Below are 24,065 nucleotides of genomic sequence, written 5' to 3'. Positions count from 1 at the left end.
GCATTCATAAAGTGCCATGGGGAAACAGGGCTGGGCAGCTTCATCTGAGTGGCCTTTTATAAGAGCTCCGGAGCTCGTCTACCCAGGTGAAGCATGACCGGAACTGTGTCTCCATTCTTTGTTGGACCTCTGTGTTCTGCTCAAGGCTGAGCTCTCTGGTTTCTGTGTTGACGGCAGCAGATGGGAGTTGACTGCATATCATATGATGTCTCATCTTATAGTCTCACAGCCTGCTGGCCTCCTGCTCACACTGTGTTTATTGCTCTAAGGGATGATGAGATACTCTTTATTAAATAAACAGACTCTGTAACTCCTCAGGAGCCCATGTTGGCAGCAGTCTGCCATAATTCGTTATTGACCTGATGAGCAAAGAGGGGTCTGGGTTGTTGTGTGCTGTGGGACCTGTCGGGGTGAGGCTGGTGGTATGGGTTGATGTATGTGGCCATGAGGCAGGGGCAGATGGCATCTGTGGAATGTACCACACTCTTGTGGACAGCTTTGGTTCTTTGAGACACTGTGGTCCTGCCTGTTGCTATTCTGACCCATGACTTTGTCTTGTGAAAATATCAGTGTCCTAGTCTGGGTTACTACTGCTGTGATGAAACACCACGATCAGAAGCAATTTAGGGAGGAAAGAGTTTATTTGACTTCCACATCACTGAAGGAAGTCTGGACAGGAACTCACACCGGGCAGGAATCTGGAGGCAGGAGTTGGTGGAGAGACCATGGAGGGGTGCTCCTTACTAGCTGGCCTGTTCCCCATAGGTAGCTTAGTCTGCTTTCTTATAGAATCCAGGGCTGGGCCCTCTCCCATTAGTCAATAATTAAGAATATGCCTTACAGGCTTGCCTACATACGGATTTTTTTTAAAAAGAGGACTTTATAGAGGCATTTAAAAAAAAACGTATTCATGTATATGAGTACTCTATTTGCATTTACACCCACATGCCAGAAGAGGACATCAGATCACATTTGTGAGCCACCATGTGGTTTCCGAGAATTGAACTCAGGACCTCTGAAAGAGTAGCCAGTGCTCTTAACCACTGAGACATCTCTCCAGCCCCTATAGAGGCATTTTCTTGAAGTTTCTTCCCTTCAACTTTAGGTTGTGTCAAGTTGACATAAAACCATCCAGTGCATGTGCCGGGGTTGTTTTTTTGTTTTTTTTTTTTTTAAAGCTTGAATGTATAGTTGGAGGTAGTGAAATTTGAGATTCTGTGAGCTCTTTGAAGTATTATGCCTGAGCTCGTAATGGCATAGAAGAAAGCAGAGCCAGGGATATGATCAGAGAACTTTATGGTGTGTGGCTTTTACTTGATATTTAAATCATGAGTCAATAATGGGATATGTTGGCTTTCAAATGATAGAAACATTTAAGAAAAATGTGGCTGGTACCTCCCTTCAGCAGTTGAGACCAGGATTTGCTACAAAGAGATAATATTGCATAGTAGAGTGTCGGGACTGCTGTTGGACCAAGCTTGTAGAGCTGTGTCCATGGAGCTGAGGGAAGAGGAGACTTTGCTAATTACTAGTGATGTCTAGCTCTGTCTCTGTTCTCATGACCTCAGAGGCTATCAGGGGCTCTCATGTGACAGCCACTGGCCCAGGCAGCAGTCATTCAAGCAGTTGACTCCCTGTAGATCATGAGTAGGCTTCCTTCCCTTCACCAGACTTTTGGTCCTAACCATATGGCCCAGTGGCACTTTCTTGGTGGTAGGCTACTTTTGAGGTATTGAGATTCCAGTTCCTCCTATTGTTGGAAGGGAACTCTACATTGTCCCCTTGACTAAGTCAACCAATTTTCTAGCCTTTGCCCCCACTGAGGCCTCCTCCTCTGTCTCCATAAGCTGTAGTCTGTAGGCTCCAAACTGCAGCTTTCCTCATGGCTACTCTATGCTCTTATGCCGGCCTCTATGGTCCTTCTCATGAGTGTCTTAGTAACCACAATGCTTCAAGCTGTGCTGCACATTAGTAGAGAGTAAGAGCTCCCCAGGTCTCTGTGGACATTGCCCGTTTCCCAGCAGTTGTAGCTTTGGATGGGCCAAATGGAGTCTGTGTGTATGTGCACTGGGCTTTGCCCCTTTCCAAGTCCCTTCCTAGCCTCAGGCAACCTCCCTTGGTTGCCTTTGGTGCAGTGACCTCAGTACCCTTGTCATGAACAGTTTCAAATACTGTTTCTATGCTTGAGAACTAGACCATGTTTTTCAGTGTCAGAGAGCTCACATAAGCTGAGGATTGTTTAGTCTGCTTCTGATTTATAGAAGGTTTTACTATCTGGCTGTCTCCACGGCTTTTGGCTTACCTTGTGGGTCAGATCTGCATAGAAAGGGAGCCATGTGTATAAGCTGTGCCTGTGGTTTGGCTTGTGCTAGGCATAAGTAGCCAATGGCGACAGAGCAAGGCACTGGGCCAGCACTCCAGCCCAGCTGCCTCACAGAGGTCTCACCAAATGTCTCCTGTTTCCAACACCCTAGGTATTGCATTCCTGCTGAGGAGGAGAACAAGCTGGAGGGCGTGGTCCATACCCTGCTCCAGGCCAATGGCACTCCAGGCCTGCAGATGCTAGAGAACAATGTCATGGTAGGTCGGTTGTTCTGCGCAACAGCTGGGTCCTCCTGGGGACAGAGCTGTGTTCCGTGTCAGCAGGGTGGTGTTGGGAAGTGCTCCAAAAGGGCTGTGTGCTTACCATGGCCTCTGCCTTGTAGAAACCTGCCGTCACCACTACGTTAAACAGCAACTTACGTTTTCATGATTGTTTGATATTTTCTGAAGGAGAATCATAATCTGGCTCATTGAGCAGCCCCTCCTTCAGTGTTCCTGTCAGCTGAACTTTCACATAACCTGACTGGTGTCCTTAGGCCATGCAGAAGGGTTGCCTGGCAGGGTGAGGAAGGACATGCATCTCAGTTGGCATTATCTCCTCAGATCTCCCCAGAGGTGCTGTGCAAAGAGGGGATCAAGGTCCACAGGACTGTACAGCAGAGTGGACAGTTTGTTGTCTGCTTTCCGGGATCATTTGTGTCCAAAATATGTTGTGGCTACAACGTCTCAGAAACAGTGCACTTTGCTACCACCCAGTGGACAAGCATGGGCTTTGAGACTGCCAAGGTAAGTGAGCAGGTGTCTCTTCAGCATCATATGTAAACTCACCTTTCTCTGAGGGCCTTTCACAGTTGGGTAGGGGAGGAGATCCTCAATAATTACTAGGAAGGTTTTATAGGAAAGACTGTTTTTGAGGTTTCTGTCATGAAAGCTTTTGACTTCTATTACTGGCTATCCCACATTTGTGGGGAGACCACCCAGAAATATATAAGGTTAACCTTGGACCTGATTACATAGAACATCTCTGTCCAGTCTGAGCTGTGGTGCTACCTCACACTGGCAACAAGGTGCCAGGGCTTTTCCTGGAATCTGGTACTGTTCTTCAGGTAAGCTAAGTGGCTGCCCAGCTAATAGCATTGGTCCAAGTCCAATGGCCACTTAGAAATTGACACCGCCTCCCTGCCACTGTGAACCTGGACTCACACTTAATCATGGGAATGGACCCTTTTCTAAAGCTGACTCCTTTTTCAGGAGATGAAGCGCCGCCATATAGCGAAGCCATTCTCCATGGAGAAGCTGCTCTACCAGATTGCACAAGCAGAAGCAAAAAAGGAAAATGGCCCCACCCTCAGTACCATCTCAGCCCTTCTGGATGAGCTCAGGTACTGTAGACCTCGGTCTCAGGAGTTGAGGGGAAGCCACAGAGCTGGCTTCAGGGCTGAGCTCAACAGCAATGGGCAGTTCCTTGAGGCTCATAAGATCTGAAGCCCTTTTTGTTCTGTGCTACTTCCTCTATTGTGTTCCTTTATGATATTGGGAAGGGCTTGGCGAGCCAATATGAACATAAGAGTACAATCCCAAGCTATCATTGCTTTGTGGTCAATGCTGAACTTGCCTTTTTGTTGTAATACTTTGCTCTAAGCTTTAGGGGTGGTTAATATGGAGAAGGTCCCACCATGCCCCTTGGCTCTCTTGGCAGATACAGGCACACATACTGTAGAGAATTTAGGAAGCACCATCATGTAACTCTGTTGTGAAATTGTTTGATCCTCTTGTGTTGGCCCACTTGTATCCCACACATGTTGAAGGTACTTCTCAGCTTCAAGCAGGCCAGATAGTCACTGAAGCACTGGGCGGGGTTCCTTGTGTTGACCTCTTACCTCATTTGAATCCTCATGAGGCTGCTCCCTCTTCAGGGAAAAGGGCTCCTGATAATGTTGGGGGAGGGATGCTCACCAGCTACATAAAGTCAAGTGTAGGACCAGCAGATAATTAAATTTTATTATTAGCTTTGTGCAACGACATCTACAGCCTTAGGCAAAGTCCAGCCACCCCATGGCCTTGAGGTTCATCTGCCCTTTGGACCAAAGAACATGGTCCCTGCCTGGGGCTATAGGAAGGTTTGCTGGGCTTCTCATCCCATGGCTTAGGCATGTCTAGGACAAAGGGGTCATGGCATGACTTCTGAAAGGGGAGCAGGTGACCATTACAGGCATGCAACCATTTCATGGTGCCCGCCACTTACCTACCTGCACAGGGATACAGAGCTGCGGCAGCGCAGGCAGTTGTTTGAGGCTGGCCTTCACTCTTCCGCACGCTATGGCAGCCATGATGGCAACAGCACGGTGGCGGATGGGAAGAAAAAGCCTCGAAAATGGCTGCAGCTGGAAACGTCAGAGAGGAGGTGCCAGATATGCCAGCATTTGTGCTACCTCTCGATGGTAAGTCTGAGTTTAGTCTAGACCCACCATGGTCCCCAACAGCAACCCATCTCAGGGCTGCATACAGGTCCTTGCCTCCTTACAGTTTGGTAAGAGGACCATGAGTCAGCTGGCCACAGTGGGCAGTTGTATTTACTCCTGGAAACCTCCCCCGACCCCCCCCCCCCCTCTTAATTCTGCTCAGGGCTTTGCCCCATTGATGGTGGTGCTCACATGCACTTAAGACTTTGTGGGAAACACCCTAATACATACCCAGAGGTGATTCTAAATTCTGTCAATCTGGCAATAAAGATGAATGTTGGTGGTGTTTTATTCATGCTAACAACGTGCATTGCTCATGACAACCACTGAGGGCTCCTCCTTTCTTGCCACCTTCCCCTCATTGCCCTAGTTGTAGGCCCTGTGGCTCATCAGTCTGTACTGTTGTGAGACACTTACCCTTGGCTTGGCCAGATGTGTGGACAGGCCTTCCTGAACCCTTTTTCTACAGGTGGTACAGGAGAATGAGAATGTTGTATTCTGCCTGGAGTGTGCGCTGCGCCATGTGGAGAAGCAGAAGTCTTGCCGTGGGCTGAAGCTGATGTACCGCTATGATGAGGTGAGTGTGACCTGGGCAGGGCCCCTGAGTGCCACAGAACCCTCCCTAGCCCAGATGACATTATTAGCTCAATCTACACACTGTTGTTGCCTTCCCAACCTCTTTCCATGTTCTCCTGTTCACACAGCCTCTGCCAGATTTCTGTGTCTATTCAGCAAGTTTGCTTCTTGCACAGAAGGTGCCTGGCCCTCCAGGGCTGTTGACCCTGCCGTGAACCTTACATTTTGCCTTCAGACTACTCAAGCTCTGCACAGAGCATTTTCTTGTGGCTCTAGAAACTGTTCAGTGTAGGTCAGAGAAAGCTGCCTCCTAGGCCATTTTCTGGGAACACTCTTCTCCTGTGGGTTGTTCAGCACACAGCAATATGGTTGCCAACTTTCCTAGCCAGGTGACTTCTATCTTTGCCCATGTTCCTTGCTGGGATACCCTAAAGGTGGCATTGCTCTTTTGAGCCTATTGTCTTTTTTTTTTTTAAACAAACTTCCTTTCCTACATCTACTAAATCATACCTTGCTTCTCCTGATCTTGTACAGCCACTGGCAAATGCTAGCCAGCCAGCAAGCCTTAAGTGAATGGCATGGGTTCTCAGGTCTACACTGCCCTAGTTACTAAAGAAAGGAGTACTGCTGTGACTGGCCTGGGGTCTAGTCCTAGAATAGAGGGCAACCTCATGAGATACTTAGCATCCCTGCCCTTTCCTTGTCAGTATAGCCAGGAGGTATGTAGAAGGGATTTTCTTTGCTGTGGACTGTGTGTTGACAGGGCAGGGAACAGACTGTGTCTGCCCTTGCAGACTGATGTGGTGAACATATTTCTGCACCTCTGAAATTAGCACTGACTCAGTGCTGGGGGTGGTGGTGGTGGTGGTGGTGATGCTCCATGCATGATGTGGACACCAGCTATTACCCATGGCTGCTCCTCACTCACCCCTGGTCCCGTGTCCCGTGTGCATAGTTGAATGCTTTAGAGTGAGAGCCTAACTTCCCGGTGGCCCTGGAATATGGCTCCACATGCGTGCCCATGTGAGATCCACACTGTCTCTTCCTTCAGCTCCATACATTTTTTTCTTGCTTTTGGATTCTACATACATTTCTACACATTGCATTCACCTCACTTTCTGAATCAGTGGTTCCCAACAGTCCCAGTGTTGCAACCCTTTTAATTCAGTTCTTCATGCTGTACAGACTGACTCCCAACCATAACATTATTTTTGTTGCTAACTGTAATTTTGCTACAGTCATGAATGATGATGTCTGTCATGTCTGATATGCAGGACATAGGATACTAGACTCCTGTAAAAGGGTTGCTTGACTTCCAGAGAGGCTTGTGACCCACAGGTTGAGAACAAATGTTATAGTGGAACCCCAGTCCAGATAGACCATCTCACTACGACAGCTCCAGTTAGCATCCGAGTTGGTCTTCTAGCATCTGTGATGTTGCACGTACACTTCACTGCTTTGCACACTCTCAGTATTATTCAGATTCATTCTGTTTGCAACCTGCTCTGTGCCTGCTTTTGGTCTTTGAGGTCCTTCTAACCGCCCTTTGGGTTGGAGAACATCTCAAGCAGCCATCCCCGGGTTTCACAGGCTGCAGCACACCCATCTCTGGACTACAGTTTGCAGTCCTGGTGCTAATCCTGGTCTGGCTGATGTTACACATTTGGCAGCCTGGTGCCCTTGTTTGGGCACCATCTTTTGGACAGTGGCCATCATCACCGTGTGTTCCCCAGCTCTGGCTGGCTGTGCAGCGCATCACCCATGTGCTCCCACGATCTGCCTTCTAGTCCTAATGCTGGTAACAGAATCTTCTGCTTCCCTCAACTTGTCTCCTTGGCTGTGCTCTTTGAAGCTTGATCGGGTAGACAGTTAAAGTACATTCAAGGCCTTTACATACTTGTTCCAGGCTTGCTGAGGCTGGGTCAAGTGTAGGTCAGACTGACATCTGAGTTAAAAGGTTGGAAATCAGAAAGTAGGTCTATTTGCACCCGTTTTTGTTCAGTGGCAATAACTTCTGTACTTTGTCACAGTAAGTGTCACAATGTACTTAAAATTAAATCCCAGCAATGAGTAGGAGTTAGTGTCTGGCCTACTGCACCATAGGCTTCTTACAAAGAAAGCCCCCAGCTAGGGCACAGAGTTGTCAGCAGCAGGCAGGGCCAGGGAATGTGCACATCTCATCAGGGCAGCTCAAAAGCACTTTTCTGAAAGTGCTGCTAGAAGCCAAGTAGTGGGGTAGGAAGCCACCTGGTCTTTGTAGATCAACATTTTCTGTGACCAAAGTCCTGAGAGAACACCAGCATATCTGGTCTGATGACTAGTCGGGAAGTCAGCTAGTGTATATGGAAAAAAAATGCACTTAGCAGCTCTCCCTCTGCCAGGAGCTTACTGTAGTAAAGGGAGTCAGTACCAGTTCTCAGTTGGTTGATTCGAAATGTAGTCTGTATATCAATGCAAGCTCTTAGTTCCACCCCTCATGGAGCTAGTCGAGTCACTCTTCAACGTGTTGTGAAGCCCCCAGGAAGAGCTGAGTTTTCGTGATACCAGGCCACTTGACAGAACCTGGCTGCCTGAAGACAGCCAGGCAGTTTGCACAAGGAGGCAGATCTGCAGGCGCTAGATTTTCACAGCCTTCTATAGCTTGACTGTGTGAACCGCAGGGATCTTTTGTCCGGGCTGCTTCCATTCCTCACTGTTGGGGCTCAGACACTGTGCTGGGCATTTGGGCTCCCAGCCTGTATTCTCTGTTTTTTGAGACATTCCTCCAGTTTGTTCCAGGCAGGTCCTTCTGCTTCAACCTCTCTAGCGCTGTGAGCCGGGGCTGGGCCACCACACCCACCTATGGATACTTCTTGGTAGAGAGATGAGTGGTTCTTTTGGGTGAAGTATAGGGATGTGGCTGTTCCTCTAGCACAGAGTGAACTACATGAGCCAACTGACTTGGTGGAGAACTTTACATCGTCCCAAGCGCAGCAGGCAGCTTGACTGCAGGGCCTTGTCAGCAAATGTGGCTGGCCATTCTATTCTCCTCAGCTATGTTGGCGTAGTTTGTCTGAGATCTGGACACTGTTCTTAATTTCTAGACTTCTTACACTGACCCTCTAAGAGATAACTGCAGCAACAGTTTCCACAGTACCCTCAAATATCTGAAACAGGGCCAGGCTAGGAGGCAGCTGCTTCTCCTTTGTAGGACAGGCATTTAAGGGAGTTTGGGGAGGGTAGGTATCTACATGTGAATGCAAGTACTCTAGAGGCCAAAGGTGTCAAGTCCCAGAGCTCCTGCTGAAATGTTGTTTGACAGTAGTGGGCACTGTAAGAGGGAGGCAACAACAGTCATCATCTGAGCAGTCACCCCAGCCCCATCCTGTCCTGTCCACTCACAAGTCCTGCTTCCCTGAATCCTAGAGCTGTTTGGAGAGCCTGCTCATGCCCAGTCCCCCTTGTCTTAGAAGGTTAAGGTTTGGTCCCTGTGACCCCTTTGCTGCACTAACTACTTGTTGTCTGTCTGTCCTCCATGGCAGGAGCAGATCATCAGTTTGGTCAACCAGATATGTGGCAAAGTGTCTGGCAAACACGGCAGCATTGAGAACTGTCTCAACAAACCCACACCAAAAAGAGGCCCCCGCAAGAGAGCGACCGTGGACGTGCCGCCATCTCGGCTGCCATCCTCATGAAGACATTGAACCCATGGTCACTTATATATTTTTTGTAATTACTATATTCTAGTTTGGAGTACTTGCTGTAGGATACAAGCTGTCTTTGCACTAGCTCTAAAGAAGAATTTCTTCTGGTTTTAGAGAACTGATTTTGTTTTAGCATTAAACTGTTCAAGTTTTTGTACGTAGATAGCTAGATACTGCAGTCAGGTTTGGAAGCTGCCGTACACTCACTGTCTACAAACCCTTGAGGGGCTGTATTAATTTGTATCGCCCCGTGGCTGACAAAAGCCTTTTTGTTTTATTTTTGTTTTGTTTGATAACTGTTGGGGAATAAAGGCTTTTTAACCCCTTTTTGAAGAGGGTGAAGTTTGGAGAACAAATTTTAAAATCATCAGTCACACGAGCAGATTTTTCTAGATTGGAAAAGGGATAGAAGACACACGCGCACACACATATACATGGAAAAAAAGAAACTTGAAATGGCTTTACTTTGGCTGTCTTTTCTTCTGTCATGTGCAAGGGGAGTTTGTAACTTTCGGAACCAGAGAGCCCCATTTGTTTGGCTGGGCAGTTATGGCAGCTGAAGGCAAAATGTGAGGTTCGCGTGACTAGGTTCTCATACCAGCACATCACTATGCATCCGTTCGAAGAAGAGGACGAAGACAAAGACTGCCTGCCTTGGAGGGTCACTGAGGGAGACCTGTGCCTGATTTCATTAGGAAATCCATTGTTATTTTTTTGGTGCTGTTGGCTACTTTATCAAAAAAAAAAAAAAAAAAGAAAAAGAAAAAGAAAAAACCCTTCAATAGCATCCTTGAGGAAAGGAGGAAACAGTAGTTGACTGTAAGTGCTTCCCTGTCATCCACGTGCAATTTCCTGACATTCCACCTCCATCTCTCTGCTTATTTCACTCACACATCAGCATTAATCTTTGTTTCAAACACACTTATTAGAGCCACTAAGTCTGCAGTTCTTTTTTGAATGTGAAAATACATCTGTACTCATCTTGTCTATTTTTTCTCTTCATGTTTTAACAAAAAAGAAAAAGAAAAAAAATAATCCCATCCCTTTTGTACATACTCCTGTAAATTGTTTTAAATACTTGAGCCTTTTCTTGGTGGGGGGAGGGGAGGGGTAAGAAAAGATGAAGAAAAGCCTTACATTTCAGTTTCTTCATCGGCTGGATTGGATGCTTACAGGGTTTTTCTTGTAACATTTATAAGTGCTGCTTACATCACTCAACAACAACAAAACATGGTAATGGAGTAGCTGTTGCCCTTCTCCGGTTGTGTGTACAGTATGTGTGGAATAAAAAAGGGAAACTGTTTTCACAAGCTGTTCTTTGTTGCATAATTGGATCAGTCCGTAGCTACCCATATTGCACTGAGCTTGCCAGTGGTGACTGCCAGGAACGTCCTAGGATCCACTTTGGTGGTTGTTGTTGCAGAAGACTGAACTGTTTTGGAATATTTAACGATTACATAACAGTCGAGTGTTTTCCAATGTGGTTGTCCAGTTTTTATGGCCTTGCTGTGTACTTTTCCCTCTTTTTGACAGTAAACTTTCGCCTATGGCTTACAGTTTGACATTTAATTTATTAGCGCTGCTCTGCACCCCTCCCTCAGGGAGGGCTCCGTGTGGTTTATTGCCAGTTCTTTGTTTACTTTTCAGGTTTGTACTACAAGGTTTAATAATAAAAAACAAGTTTTTTGGACATCTTGTTTGTCTTGTGGAAAGTGAGGGAAGGGTATGGGCTTTCTTTGCGCAGTGTGGCAGAGGCTGTAGGGCCTCTCTCTGGCGAGGGAGTGGAGCTGCTGAGACTCTAGTGGGGATAGGAGCACCTTCCCTGTAGAAGAGCAAGCAAGGCTGTTTTGGCTCAAGTTTATTTCTGTTGAGGCCCACGTGTTCCAGTATTGATAGAGGCTCTAGCTTGACGATGATGGACACAGAATTTAGGTTTTCCGATCCCTTTGAACACTATTAACTACATGATAATGACGTTTCCTTTTCCCCCCCTTGTTAAGGTAGGGAATGGAGCCCACACAGCCTGGCCCAGGTCCTCTCTCTCTCAGTGGCCATCCATACCTGTGCTCCTTTAAGAACTCTTGGTCATACCAGCTGCACGTACCTATCAAAGCAGAGGCCTTTCTGTACAACCCCACATACTCACCGGTGGCTTACTGTTTAATCCATACGCTTTATTGTGAGCTCTTCTCTAATGGTTCTTACATATACCATTAGCAATTGTATATAACATCAAAAAACTCTAAGCTGTGCAGGAGGATCTTGCACACAGCTGACAAGTCATTTAAATGTCCTGAGTTGAGTCACACTGGTCACTGTCATCACTGGCACCTGGGGTGGCCTTTCTGTCCGTGTGTAATGTGACCAAGGCAGTGTCCACCTGCACCTCCTCCTCATCAGACTGGACAAGGGGAGCATCAGCGGTGTCCAGGTCAGTGCAGGCAGAGGGTGAGGCAGGTGGCTGGAGTGCTGATTCTGAGGGATTTGGAATCGGAAGAGTCATTTCATTCTGACGGGGGTTGGATTCCAGCGCTGTTGAAGAAAGTAGCAAGAATCTGATTGGGATTGCCATCAAGGACAACGGTGTGAGGGCTGCCTTTTGTCCCACAGCCTAGTTTCTCTTTCAGCAGAAGCCACAGGTAAACAAGCTGGCTGACCACCTATTCTGTACTGTGACACTGGAAAAGACCACGACAAGGCAAAGGGCACATGCTCAAGTCATGCACCAAACCTTGATAACCTAAATGACCCTTTAGCTCCTTCATCTCCTTTATACTGGAACTCAGAATTATTTAGCCATTACCAATTACCCAATTTTACACACAACTAGTCACTAAATCATTCTTAGCTCTGAAGAGGGCTGAGAGGAGGAGGGAGGGGGAGGGTTAGGTCAGAGGAATTGGACCCTCAGTACTGTGGCCTATCCCCGAGGCCTGAGGGCTGCCTCCATATGGAAGAAGCTAAAAGATTGGCTGTGTAGTGGTATACAAACAAAAGGAATGAAATTGGAGTCCACACTCCTGGGGGAAAAGGAGCAGAAGCTTAGAAAACACTGTGAGCCACACAGGCAAGCTAACAGTCCAATGGAGCCCTATCTCTGTGCCCTGCTCATGGAGGCAGTGGGATGGGGTACTTAAGATGCTGACCAGTGAGCAGCATGTATTTATTTGCCTCACTCTACTTCCTATAAGTGAAAAATGGATTCTTGGAAGTTGGGTTGAGGAGGTTTGACACTGGTCTGGCCACAACTCTTACCCAAACCAGGGGACAGCACAATGCTGTCATCTCCACCAGAGTTCAAGAAGACATCTAGAGCCTCCTGGTCAGAGATGTCCATCAGGTCCATCTGCTCCAGCATGTCCACATTTACCTCCATGGATGACATGCTGCCCATGGGTTCTGAGAAGAAAAGAAATTGCACCTTTTGCTTTTCATATTAAATGGTGAGTTTTATCACTATTAGGCTAATCATACTATTTTCTCCCAGCTTTTGCCATCACCAAATGACATCCCAGTTTTAACCTGTTATCTCTATCCTCAGCCCCTTGTTTGTAGCTGCTATTTGGAACAGGGTGCTCCTGTAACATGCAGGGTAGGTAGGAGCTGTTTTGAAGGGTCAGTAGGAAGTCAAGGGAATTCCCTCCTAGGCCAGCAGTACCGAAATTGAAATGGACACATTCATGCTGGTCGAATGAGAGCAGCAGCTCACACAAGCAGTAGGAGACAGGGCCACAGTGCCCAAGGCAGGATGCCTCTTAGGACTGCTTAGCCACCTCCCAACCACCAGCCAAGAAAGTAATCCTAGGAGTAAGCTAGGGCCTGGGATGCTAGCTGTTCTGGATGTATGTGTTATGAACTTGGCTTCAGAGACAAGGAAATCCCTAAAAAGTGAAGGGCAGCACAAACAAAAACAACACCAGTGTCAGAAAGGCTTCTAAGATGGACCAGATAACTAAGTTCACCACTGAAATGTAGACTTGCACAAGTTGAGGGTAGAAAATTCCCCACAGTGTGACATGAGCACACATAGCCACTCCCACAAAGGAAGACAGAGAGGTGCTGACATTCCGGACAACTAAGAGTTTTGTGTTGTTCAGGGGAAGCAGGAGTTGGATTAGCTTTAGGCACATAAACATCCAAGTTCACTAAAGTGTATGACCTATCTCTAGGTAAAGTAGACAGTTCTGACCAGTCATTCTGAGCCAGTCAGGATAAGCTTGGGCAGGGTGGGCTTGAACATATATATCTGCTGCTTTCATAGCTGCTGGGGTGGGGCAGGGAGTGGCACTCCATTAGGCACTGATGCTCAGTGGAGTTCTTGGGGGTGGGTGCTTGTGGTTTCAGCAGTCTTCTAGCCTACACTTTGGCCTCAGCAAGGAAAAGGATCTGTTGGATTTTCAGGACAGGCCAAGCTGATCATAGGGGAATGAAGTAAACCTAGCCTGGTGGCTGTCGTACCTTCAATCTCAGCATAGGGGAGGAGGCTGAGACAAGACTGTGTTCCATGCCTTAGGGTATATACGCACATTAAGATCCCACCTAAAAACTCCAGTTGTGTGATTCTCCTGCCTCAGCCTCAAATGCATGTGTCTAAAGAACTTAGAGCTGTATTGATCACTATGGTATTAAAACTAAAAATTGGGAGAATAAAAACATCCATTTTAGGGGGAATGCTAATGTACCTCCTCTTTGATGACTAACCAAAAAAATAAAGATGCCCAAAGAAAGTTCTGCTCTCCTGCCAAGCCTGAGTGCTGGGAGCACAGGCATGTACTGTCATACCTGCCTACAAAGACTGATCTTTGCCAGGCGTGGTGGGGCACGCCTTTAATCCCAGCACTCAGGAGGCAGAAGCAGGCGGCTCTCTGTGAGTTGAAGGCCAGCCTGAACTACAAAGCGAGTCCAGGACAGCCAGGGCTACACAGGAAACCCTATCTCCACAAAACAAAACAAACAAAACCAACAAAACTGATCTGTGCCAAAGCAAAGTCTATGATCAGTGATATGCAAAGTGTTTGAGAACTAAGGATGTTTTGGCACATTTTCCATTGAAAACATAAGCAAAACACTAGAACAGACTAGCAAGGGGTCCCATAGTGTCTAGGGTGTGCTCATCCACTCAGGATAATGTGTGGTGATGTGATCCAATGCCAAATTCCAAAAATTTGGTCACTTGTGAGTTTTAGGAACATTGCAATTTCAGACTTGAGACTAAGTGTACTGAACTTGAAACAAGAACAGACATGGTAATGGGAGTGAGGTGGGTGGAGTCTAGCTTTCTGTATCCAGCACTCAGCTGACACTGGGCTAGAAGACTAATGCTGTTCTGACATAAGTTCAACTACTAAATGAAATGTAACTCTTAGAAAAATCACAGTGGCGTGTCCTAATCTGTAGTTACAGGTTTAAAACATAAGACTGCCAAAGCCAGTCATCTGGAGAAATATTGTGTATAAGAACTGTGAAAGTCAACATCCAGACTCAGTGAAAGGAAGACAAGGTAGAGCTACAATAAACAACTTACTGTCCAAGGCTAATGGTTCCTTCCATAGCTTGTTGGTAAGGCTCTATTGCTGAAGAGACCACGAATGTCATCGAACACTGAGAAGTCAAGCTGCTGCCCAACTCGAATCTTCAACCCTACTGGCTAGTATTCATGGTGCTGGAAGGTACTTTGCCTGCTGGTGGTTTGAATGAGAATGCCCCGCCCCCCATAGGCTTATGTATTTGAGTATTTGCTTCTCGGTTGGTGAAACTGCTTGGGAGGATTATGAGGTGAGGTGTTGGAGGTGATGTGTCACTGCAGGTGGGTGGACTCTGAGGTTTTAAAAATCTCACACCACACACAGTTTTTTTGTGTTTGAGCGAGTGAGTGAGTGTAAGTGTGTGTGTGAGTGTGTGTGCCTGCCTCATGTTTGGGGGTCAAGATGCTCGAGATGCACCATGAATGCTAGTCACTGATAGGGTTGAGTTGACTCCAAGGGAGTGGACATCATCCTTGTCCTAGGACACCAGGACCACGGCATTTAATTGGGACTGGGTTACAGATCAGATTTAGTCTTTTACTGTCATGGTGGGAGCTTGTCATATGCTGGGAGACATGGTGCTGGTGGGGTAGCTGAGTTCCGAATCTGGATTTGAAGGCAGCAGGAAGAGACTATGAGCCACACTGGGTCTGATTTGAGCATCTGAGACCTCAAAATCTGTCCCCAGTGACACATATCCTCCAACAACACCTCCTAATAGTGCTACTCCCTGGTTACCAGGCATGACTCTATGGGGGCGTTTCTTTCAAACCACCACAATCATGAAAGTGGCACAGAGGACTGAATGGGCTGGTGAAATTTTGTTCTACTATGGATACTGAGGAATTCATGGACACTGACATTATTTATGGCTTCGTATCCTGAAATAGTCTATAACATTTTTGGAGGGTTGTTTTGGTTTTTCGAGACAGGTTTTCTCTTTGCTATCATGGCTGTCCTGGACCCACTTTGTAGACCAGGCTGGCCTCAAACTCACAGTGATCCACCTGCCTCTGCCTCCTAAGTGCTGGGATTAAAGGCGTGCGCCACCACTCCTGGCTTCTATAACATTTTAAAAAATATCTAAAGCAAATATTAAAATGTGCCTCTTGGTAAATATCGAAAACACTTCCTAATTAAGATGAAAACCAATAGTAAGCACAATAATCCAGAGTTCTACAAGGGACTCCATAGCTGGTAACTTTGTGTTAGAACCAATTGTGCTGGGCTCAAGTGTGGCCACATTTTCATCTGCTCGTTCTACCTTTCCTAAGCTGGCTGTGAGCATTCACAGGGCATATGCCTTTACCTCATTCTCTCAGTCCACTTGAACATTAGAGAGCTGAGTCTAGCGGGGTACAGGCAGGCGTAGCTCCTGGGACTTAATCTGTCAGTTAGCCAGCAGAGATCTTAAAAAACTTGAAATCTAACCTGGAATAAGGATCTAGGTATCAGCCACAGCAGACTATCTCCCAGGATAGCTGACCAAAACCTGGAGGTCAGGACACCTGGACACACAAAATCAAAGACGTTCCTCTGAGAGATCATGTCAGGTGCAGGGGACCTTCTGCGCCCAGTGAGGCCCTCATTAACACACTATGAACTGCAGGTCTGCAATGGCCTGCCACGGAGCCTGCTTTTGCTCCCTGTACCACAGGCTTCCAACCTCAATATGGCTCTTGAGGTCACAGTTGGACTTGCATTCTCTCCTGGCACATTTCTTGATACAAAGTTCTATGGAGTAACTCCAATTTTTGAAATGAAGAAAAGTTCAGACTGCTATGTCTGATCTCATGGAATGAGTCCAAAATGCCCACCCACTAGAGACATGTTTTTATGTTGACTGATGTGAAGATCCCTCAAGTATAGGGTGTTTGTCCAGGTAGGAAGTCCGTAGCAGTTTTCCACAGCTAAGGTACCTGACTATTACTGCTCAGACGGCAAAGGCAGATTCCTTGAAAGATACACATATTGCCAACGTCTTCCTAGTTTCTTTTTTTAAATTTAATTTTTTAATTATAAAAAATATCCAAACATGTTCTGGCAGCGTGAAGAGAATTAGTTTTGAGATGTTCCCAATCACAATGCTTAGCCCCCTGAACACTGCTATGCACAGCAGGACCTATTGTGTGCCTTCTCCTGACCATGCACTAGGCTCTGCGAGCCTCAGAGTGCAGCAAGACCTGCTCCTAGCTGGCCTCTAAGGCATGCCAGCCAGAGACGAGTGCCTTTGGACCCAAAAGCTCCTGCTCAGCATCCCACAAGGTTGTATGTTCATGTCTCCCTGACAATACAGAAGCATCTTAGGGGCACTGTTATTCCCTCTTTGTCTTCTTTGGCCTCAAAACACACATTGAAGATGTGCTGGGCCAAACTGAACAGGGTGGAGTTAAATTTCTCAGGAATAAAGAGTTCTTACAATGTTGTCAGAGTCTATTCTCCTGCACAAAGGGCAGCTTCGCTAGGGTGGGTATATCTGTATGGACAAATTAATCTGTTGAAATGCTAACTAACCCACGATATGAGTATTTCAATATGGGACTTTCAAGTAATTAAGGTTAGAGGAGGTCACAAGGCCTGTGACCCAAGACAAGATTAGTACCTTTGTAAGATACACCAAGGACTAGAGGTGTAGTCTGAGCTTTTGCCTAGCATGCTCCCACACCAAAGTACAAATAAAGTTAATTAAATATAAATATATTAAAAGATACCAGACTGTGGTTTGAATAGGCATGGCCACTATAAACTCATGTGTTTGAATGTTTGGCCCATAGGGACTTGTTGGAATAGATGTGGCCTTGTTGGAGAAAATATGTCATTGTGGGGGTGGCCCTGAAGTCTCCTATGCTCCAGCTATGCCCAGTGTGACACATAGGCTCCTTCTGCTGCCTGCTCAGCTCCTCCTCCGGCACCATGTCTGCCTGCACATTGCCATGGCCACAATGGACTAAAGCTCTGAACTGTAAGCCAGCCCCACTTAAATGTTTTCCTTTATAAGAGTTGCTGTGGTCATGGTGTCTCTTCACAGCAATAGAAACCCTACACACCAATATTGGTCACAAGAAAGAACACAGAGGGCTGCCTACAGGCCAAGAAGAAAACCATCTCCTGCATGAGCCATGCTGCATGCTAGTATCAGCCTCCGCTGTAAGGTGTGCTTAAGTCCCTCTATATCAACAGCTGTCAGCCTGTGGGTCCAGCCTCCTTTGGGGGGGTCACATACCAGATATCCTGCATATTAGATATTTACACTACAATTCATAACAGCAAAATTACAGCTATGAAGTAGCAATAAAATAATTTTATGGTTGAGGGTAACCACAGCATGAGGAACTGTTAAAGGGTCTCAGCGTTGGGAAGGTTGAGAACCGCTGCTCTCTCTGGTACTTGGCAAACTGCTGGCACAAAGTTTCCCCTTTGCCCCACAGGAGCTTCAGCGGGCCACTGCATAGGCCGCCCCAGCACCGAGTTACCAAATGCCATGTTCTGAGGAAACACTTTTGGCCTTTGGGGATTAGTGGGTTTAACTGGCAAGAAGCAGAGTCTTGAGAAAGAAATGTTAACGTCGGGCCTGGGCTAACCACCAGTTTAATAAAGCTAACTTTGTGACCACGAGCACATCCTGGGGCAGCAGTCTCCCTGCAAAACTGTCCTTCCTCGTTTTCTTGTAGCCTCTCTGGGTGGGGATATCCAGCTGGATGACAAGGAAGAAAGAAATGACAGATAAGTGAGGGGGAGCAGGACTGGGAAAGCAGGGAGCGCAGAGAAGGAGCCCACAGAGATGGAAAAGAGGGAGGGTACAGAAGTGATGGCAGGCCTCTGACAGGGAAGCCTCAACTTGCCTATATGTTGCTGGGCAGATTGTATACCTCCTGCCAGAGGGAAAACACAAGCTGCCCTGCTCACCCCAGCTGTACCTCCAGAGGGAGACAGTTTCTCAGGAGAGACAAGAGGGAGCCTGGACGCAAGTCCTCACAACACCAATCAACTGGAGAAGGTACTAGAATACATAACTGTGAGTGGAGGACTAAGTAAGGCCTGTACTAAACATGTACCAAAACTGCTCTCCACCCATTGTTCTCTAAGCAGTGGGGCTAACTGTGGACATGGACTTACGCTGCAGGAAATCTAAGTCGCATGAAGATGCTTGACAGTGCCTGGGGATGCCATAAGTTACATACAGTATGCCACTATATATAAAAAATTTATGCTTCCAGGGATTTGGGTCTCTATGGGGGAGGTCCTGGAACCAAATACCAAAGGATGACTTCTGTTGTGGTACGTTCTGATAAAGACAATCTCCCTTAAAATACATTTTCTATTTTTTTTCAACCTCTGTGGTTATCCTGAGGAGCATCAAGCATACAAAGCAAAGCACTCATTTTACCAATGACTATCTCCAGCCCCTCAAAGAATTTTTGCTTGTTTGTTTTTCGAGACAAGGTTTCTCTGTGTATCTTTGGCAGTCCTGGACTTTGTAGACCAGGCTGGCCTTGAAATCACAAAGATCCACCTGCCTCTGCCTCTTGAGTGTTGGTATTTAAAGGCAGGTGCCATCATACCTTGCTCCCTGCTGCCCGTCCCCCTACCAGAGAATTTTTAATACTAGGGGAAAACCTCTCTGATATTTTAAAAGTCAGCTACAAAGATATTGAGTTTGATACCAGTGACATAAATAGACTCAATAGTCAGGAAAGGACCACACTATTAATTATAGGGATTTCCCCCACCCCCACCCCGGCTCAGTCGAATACTTGCCTAGTAATTTTAAGGCCATTGGTAGATCCTGAACACAATAAAACAACAAAAAACTCTTCAAAATTCTATATGAGCATAATTTTGCTTTTAATTGTATGAAGTTACTTTTTAATTTTTCAACTAGAACCTACAACTAAAAAGGAAGAGGCAAAACTACGATCTCTGACTTGGGGTCTAACCACCGAGGACCACACCCTCCACCTCAGGCAGCCTCGCCTGGAAGCGCCCCGCTCACCTCGTCTCTCTGCGATCTGCAGGTAGCCCGTGGACAGGTACTGCTCCATGTCCTGCTGGAAGGCCTCCTCAAAGAACTTCTGCCGTTCCTTCAACTTCAGTTGCTGGGTGTGCTCCATTTCCAGGGCCTTCTGTGTGTGCTCTGCATCTAGTTCAGCTGAGAGAAAGAGTAGGTGAGAGCTCCAGAGGGACTGCACAGGAGGCAACCCTGACCCTGCCGCGGAAGACAGCAGCCCTGTCCCACCTGTTGTGCTGCTTTCCAGGCCTGGGCGCCTGCCCCTAGTACCCAGCTGGGCAGTGCATCCTCCCTGCTGCCTGCTTCTCCATGGCAGGGAGCTGCTCATCAGGCACTGTCACTTCTCAGTTGACTCTCCACCAGCTTAAGAAGAAGCTCTCGCTCCGCCCTGATGATTCCTTCCTAATTGTTCGTCTTTGTTTAAAAAAAGAATTATATATGTGTCTGTGCATAGCCACACAGAGGAGAGGGTGCTGAATCCCTTGGGGTTAGCCGTGCAGGCAGCTGCAAGCCACCCAATGTGAGTGCTCGGGACGGAAATCCCATTCTCTGCAGAAACAGCAAGTGCTCATAAACACAGAGCCATCTCTGCAGTCTGTGTTCAATTTTTAGGCTATTTAGAAATAGGTTAACACAGGAAAAGACGAGTTCCTGGAGGACTGTAACCATATTTCTTTCTTTTTAGTATCTTGTCAACCAGCTCTCTGCCTGGAACATAGGAAATCCTCAACAAATGCATTAAACTACACAGATATGGAGTGGCATTCAGCCTGAAAAAGAAAGGAACTCTGGACACCTGCTCCACCATAATGAACTGTGAGAACATTATATTAAGTAAATAAGAAGTCCCAAGAAGACAAATTACTGTGCGACTAAACTGAAGCATCTAGAGCAGACAGCGCTGCAGACAGGGTGGAATGAGGGGGTGGGAGGGGAGAGAGAAGGAGCACGTGTGGAGTGCGGAGGGCTTGTTTGTTTTTGCTTTTCAAAACAGGGTTTCTCTGTGTAGCCTTGGCTACGCTGGATTCGCTTTGTAGACCAGGCTGGCCTCAAACTCATGGAGATCCACCTGCCTCTGCCTCTCAAGACCTGGGATTACAGGTGTGCGCCACCATGCCCGGCTTGAGTTTCCGCATTTTAAAACCAAGGTTATCAGGGTAGATGAGGCAGCTAGGTGGTAAAGTGCTTATATATAAGCATGAAGACCTGAGGTTGGGTCCCCAGCTCCTGTGTAGCAGCCGGGCACGGTGGGGCATTTCTGTAACTCCAGCACTGCCAAGGGTGGAGAAAGGCAGGCCCCGGGGCTCAATGCTAGCCAGCTGAGCTAAAGCATAGAGCCTCAGTCAGTAAGACTCGTCTCAGAAAGAAAAAACGTTAAGGTACTGCTTGGAAATTGATAAGACTTTTTGTTTTGTTTTGTTTTTCGAGACAGGGTTTCTCTGTGTAGCCTTGGCTGTCCTGAACTCACTTTGTAGACCAGGCTGGCCTCGAACCACCTGCCTCTGCCTCCCGAGTGCTGGAAATTAAAGGCATGCACCACCACTGCCTGGATGAAAATTGGTAAGACTTTTAAATGTATTTTACACAGTAAGAAAATTGGGGAAGAAGCCAGGCTTGGTGGTGCACGCCTGTAATCCCAGCAGTCTGGGAAGTGGAGGCAGAGGCAGGCAGATCCCTGTGAGTTCCAGGCCAGCCTGGCTACAAAGCAAGTTCAGGATAGCCAAGGTTATACAAAGAAACCCTGTCTTGAAAAAAACAAAAACAAAAACAAAAACAAAACCCAAGAGAAGAAAAGAAGGAAGGGAGGGGGAAAGGAGGAAAAGAAAGGAAAAAGGACAGAGGAGAGGGGACAGTGCAGAGGAGAAAGGGGGGGGGGGACAGACAGAGAGACAGACAGAGAGACAGAGAGAGGAGAGATGAGGCAGAGGAGGACATATAATTTTGTTGTCACCTACAAGATTCAAACCTGAAAACCATGCAATCAGATTACCCCTTCTCCCAAAACATACAATGTTCTAAGTATTACACTGCATTCACAGCTGCCTGGGGATCATATGACCTATCTAGGGCAGGTTGGCCACCAAACAGGGTCTCAACAAAGCCCTTCAAAAACAAACAAACAAACAAAAAACACTAAGAAAAATACTGAGTAATTTTTCCACCACAAGTGGTCGCCAAACTCCATTGCCAAGCCACGCTCAGGTCTTAGCTTCAGTCACTTTAGCAGCACTATCCATTTCAAATGGACAGTTCCTCAGAACACACAAAGACTGCACCACCACTTCAGATTCCATAACTGAGTCATACTTAGGGCACAGGTGGGACAGATGTATATAAAATTTTCAAGCACTAACCCACCATGCTCATTTCAGGAGCAGCCACACTCCATTCTGCAGTCTAGCACTTTCAACAGCCCTTGGGATAAAAGACAGTGAGGTGTTGATAACAGATGGCCCCAAAGCTGCTGCAGGGGCAAAAATGGAACACCTTAATCTAGACTGTAAAAAGAAAAGTAATAAACAATTACATATGAACTGAGATATTTTAATAATTTTTCATTCACATAATTAAGACTAAGGATTACTCTTTCTCCATTAGGGTTTTTCTATATAGCCCTGGCTGTTCTGAAACTCACTCACAAACATTTGTACATGTTTCTGTGTGAAAATAAGTGATTTCTAAGACAAAAGTCCAAAAGGGCATCATCTGGGTTGTATGGCAAGGAACAGGCAGAACATTGCAGGGAGGCCATCCATTGTGCCCCGAGGTCAATAGATGAGCACCCTTACTGGTGTTCACTGGGGTTCAGTCTTCTCCTTTTTCTTTTCCACAGTACTTCTGTCTGCAGAGAGTTCCAGCTTCATCCTAAGTCTCTTCAGCAGCTGCTTTTTCTTTACTTTATAAAGGTCCCTGGCTGTAACACTGTCCTAATTCTTGTCACATCTGGGCTTATTAAAGATATTTAGCTGTACTAAAGCTGTGCTCAGAAACTGAAGACCCTTTAGATAAGAAGACATACAAGACATTTTAGTTGACCCCGTCTCTTCTGTAGTTCTATTAGCTAGCAACAGCTGCACAGCTCCTCCAGTCACCACCCAGCCAGCAGCCACCCACTCCTAAAGCTGCTCCTGCTTCCCTGCCCCTAATACAAGACTCCAATACAAACTGCTCCATGAGAGATGCTAAAGAAGATTTTCCTGGAATTAGGATTATATTACATGTATTTTTAAAAACATCAACTTCCAAACCTTGCATTTCAGTAGCGTTTAAAATTTTTATATGGTATCTGGGAAAGAACAATCTGGAATGCTGGAATTAATGCTTTTATTTTATTCACTGATCTTTACGATGCTGGGAAGAACCCCAGGCACTAACACATGCCACGCAAGCTCTATCAGTAAGCTACAGCCTAGCCCAAGTCAACACTCTTTCAAAAGGAGAGTTAAATGACTTCTCACGGAGTCTTACCCTGCTTGGAAAGCTCACACACAGGGACAGCCTTGCACACACCTCTCTAGTGCTAAACTAATTCTAGGTTTTGTGCATGCAGCTGTGGAAGGAAAACCCTTATCTACCATGCAGTAGTCAAGAATGAGGCAAGTTCTTGAAGTAAGAATAAATACCGTTTATAACACCACAGAGAATCCACAGAAGTTCCAAAGTTGTTCAACAAATGCAGTGACTCTTGAAGTGCAGTTTTCTAAAAACTCAGGCCACAGGAAATGCTATTCTAGTATCTGCATTTCCGGAGCACTTAGTACATTTCTACAAATTAATTATTCAGAAGGAAATAGCTATTATCTTAGCTTTTACAAAAATATATACCAGAGACACACTGTAAAGGCAAAGTCTTCTGCATGGTCACAGAGACCCCTCCTCTGAAGTCTGCTCTGTGATGGGCACATAGTCAAATGGAGAGATGTGCCTGCAAGGTGCACCTGGCTGCACTTCAGAGCACAGCCCTTGGCCTGCACACAGCACTCACTCTAACCCATCACTAAGAGGCCATGGGCTGACTGACCACCAACCACAGCCAGTCTGTGTTTACTCACTTTTGATTGGGCAGGGGAAAAAAAAACTAATCCCAAATTCTGTGTGGTTTTTAGTAAAACTCTGTTAATAATTAGTTCAACCGGAAAAGATCTGGATCTTTGAAATCAGAGCATGACATCTGAAGAATACTAGAGAGACGGCATTCTTACAGGTATTTTCCTAGCTGTTTCAGCTTAAAGAACAAAGACACAGAGTAGCTCAGTGGTACCACAGCACTGCTCTTCCACTTCCTCCCCCAGAAAGAGCCATTTAAAAAAAAAAAAAAAAGCTTAGGACTGAAGGATAGCTGAGAAAGGCACTCAATCTGTGAGCAGACCTCATGAGTTATTAACCCATTCAACATGCCGCAAGGAGAAGGTTAACAGAGGGCTTGGTGCTCTGCCATGAGAGGTCAGTGGCATCAAGATGCTGTACCTTCTACAGAGGAACAACTGGA

The 24,065-nt window shown here is 46.4% G+C and overlaps 2 protein-coding genes across 7 annotated transcripts in view; one reads left to right on the top strand and one right to left on the bottom strand.

Annotated features, from left to right (window-relative positions):
* The window catches only part of JARID2 (jumonji and AT-rich interaction domain containing 2), a 187,911-nt gene extending 177,178 nt beyond the window's left edge, over positions 1 to 10,733 (top strand). For all 6 annotated transcript variants that reach the window (XM_084795892.1, XM_084795895.1, XM_084795891.1 and 3 more), the window contains 6 exons: positions 2,475 to 2,580; positions 2,926 to 3,108; positions 3,574 to 3,704; positions 4,580 to 4,763; positions 5,254 to 5,361; positions 8,882 to 10,733. In XM_084795892.1, the coding sequence (XP_084652018.1) occupies positions 2,475 to 2,580; positions 2,926 to 3,108; positions 3,574 to 3,704; positions 4,580 to 4,763; positions 5,254 to 5,361; positions 8,882 to 9,034 (865 nt within the window). In that variant the 3' untranslated portion in view covers positions 9,035 to 10,733. The remainder of the gene's footprint in view (positions 1 to 2,474; positions 2,581 to 2,925; positions 3,109 to 3,573; positions 3,705 to 4,579; positions 4,764 to 5,253; positions 5,362 to 8,881) is intronic.
* Positions 10,734 to 11,196: 463 nt separating this feature from the next.
* DTNBP1 (dystrobrevin binding protein 1) overlaps positions 11,197 to 24,065 on the bottom strand; it is an 85,706-nt gene continuing 72,837 nt past the window's right edge. The window contains exons 8-10 of the mRNA XM_084795897.1: positions 19,562 to 19,717; positions 12,299 to 12,442; positions 11,197 to 11,575 (exon numbers count right to left, since the gene is read on the bottom strand). Of these exons, the coding sequence (XP_084652023.1) occupies positions 11,328 to 11,575; positions 12,299 to 12,442; positions 19,562 to 19,717 (548 nt within the window). The 3' untranslated portion in view covers positions 11,197 to 11,327. The remainder of the gene's footprint in view (positions 11,576 to 12,298; positions 12,443 to 19,561; positions 19,718 to 24,065) is intronic.

This window comes from Acomys minous (assembly GCF_964271855.1).
Source record: "Acomys minous genome assembly, chromosome: 9".
NCBI classification, from domain to species: domain Eukaryota; kingdom Metazoa; phylum Chordata; class Mammalia; order Rodentia; family Muridae; genus Acomys; species Acomys minous.
This window is presented reverse-complemented; position numbering and strand designations above follow the sequence as displayed.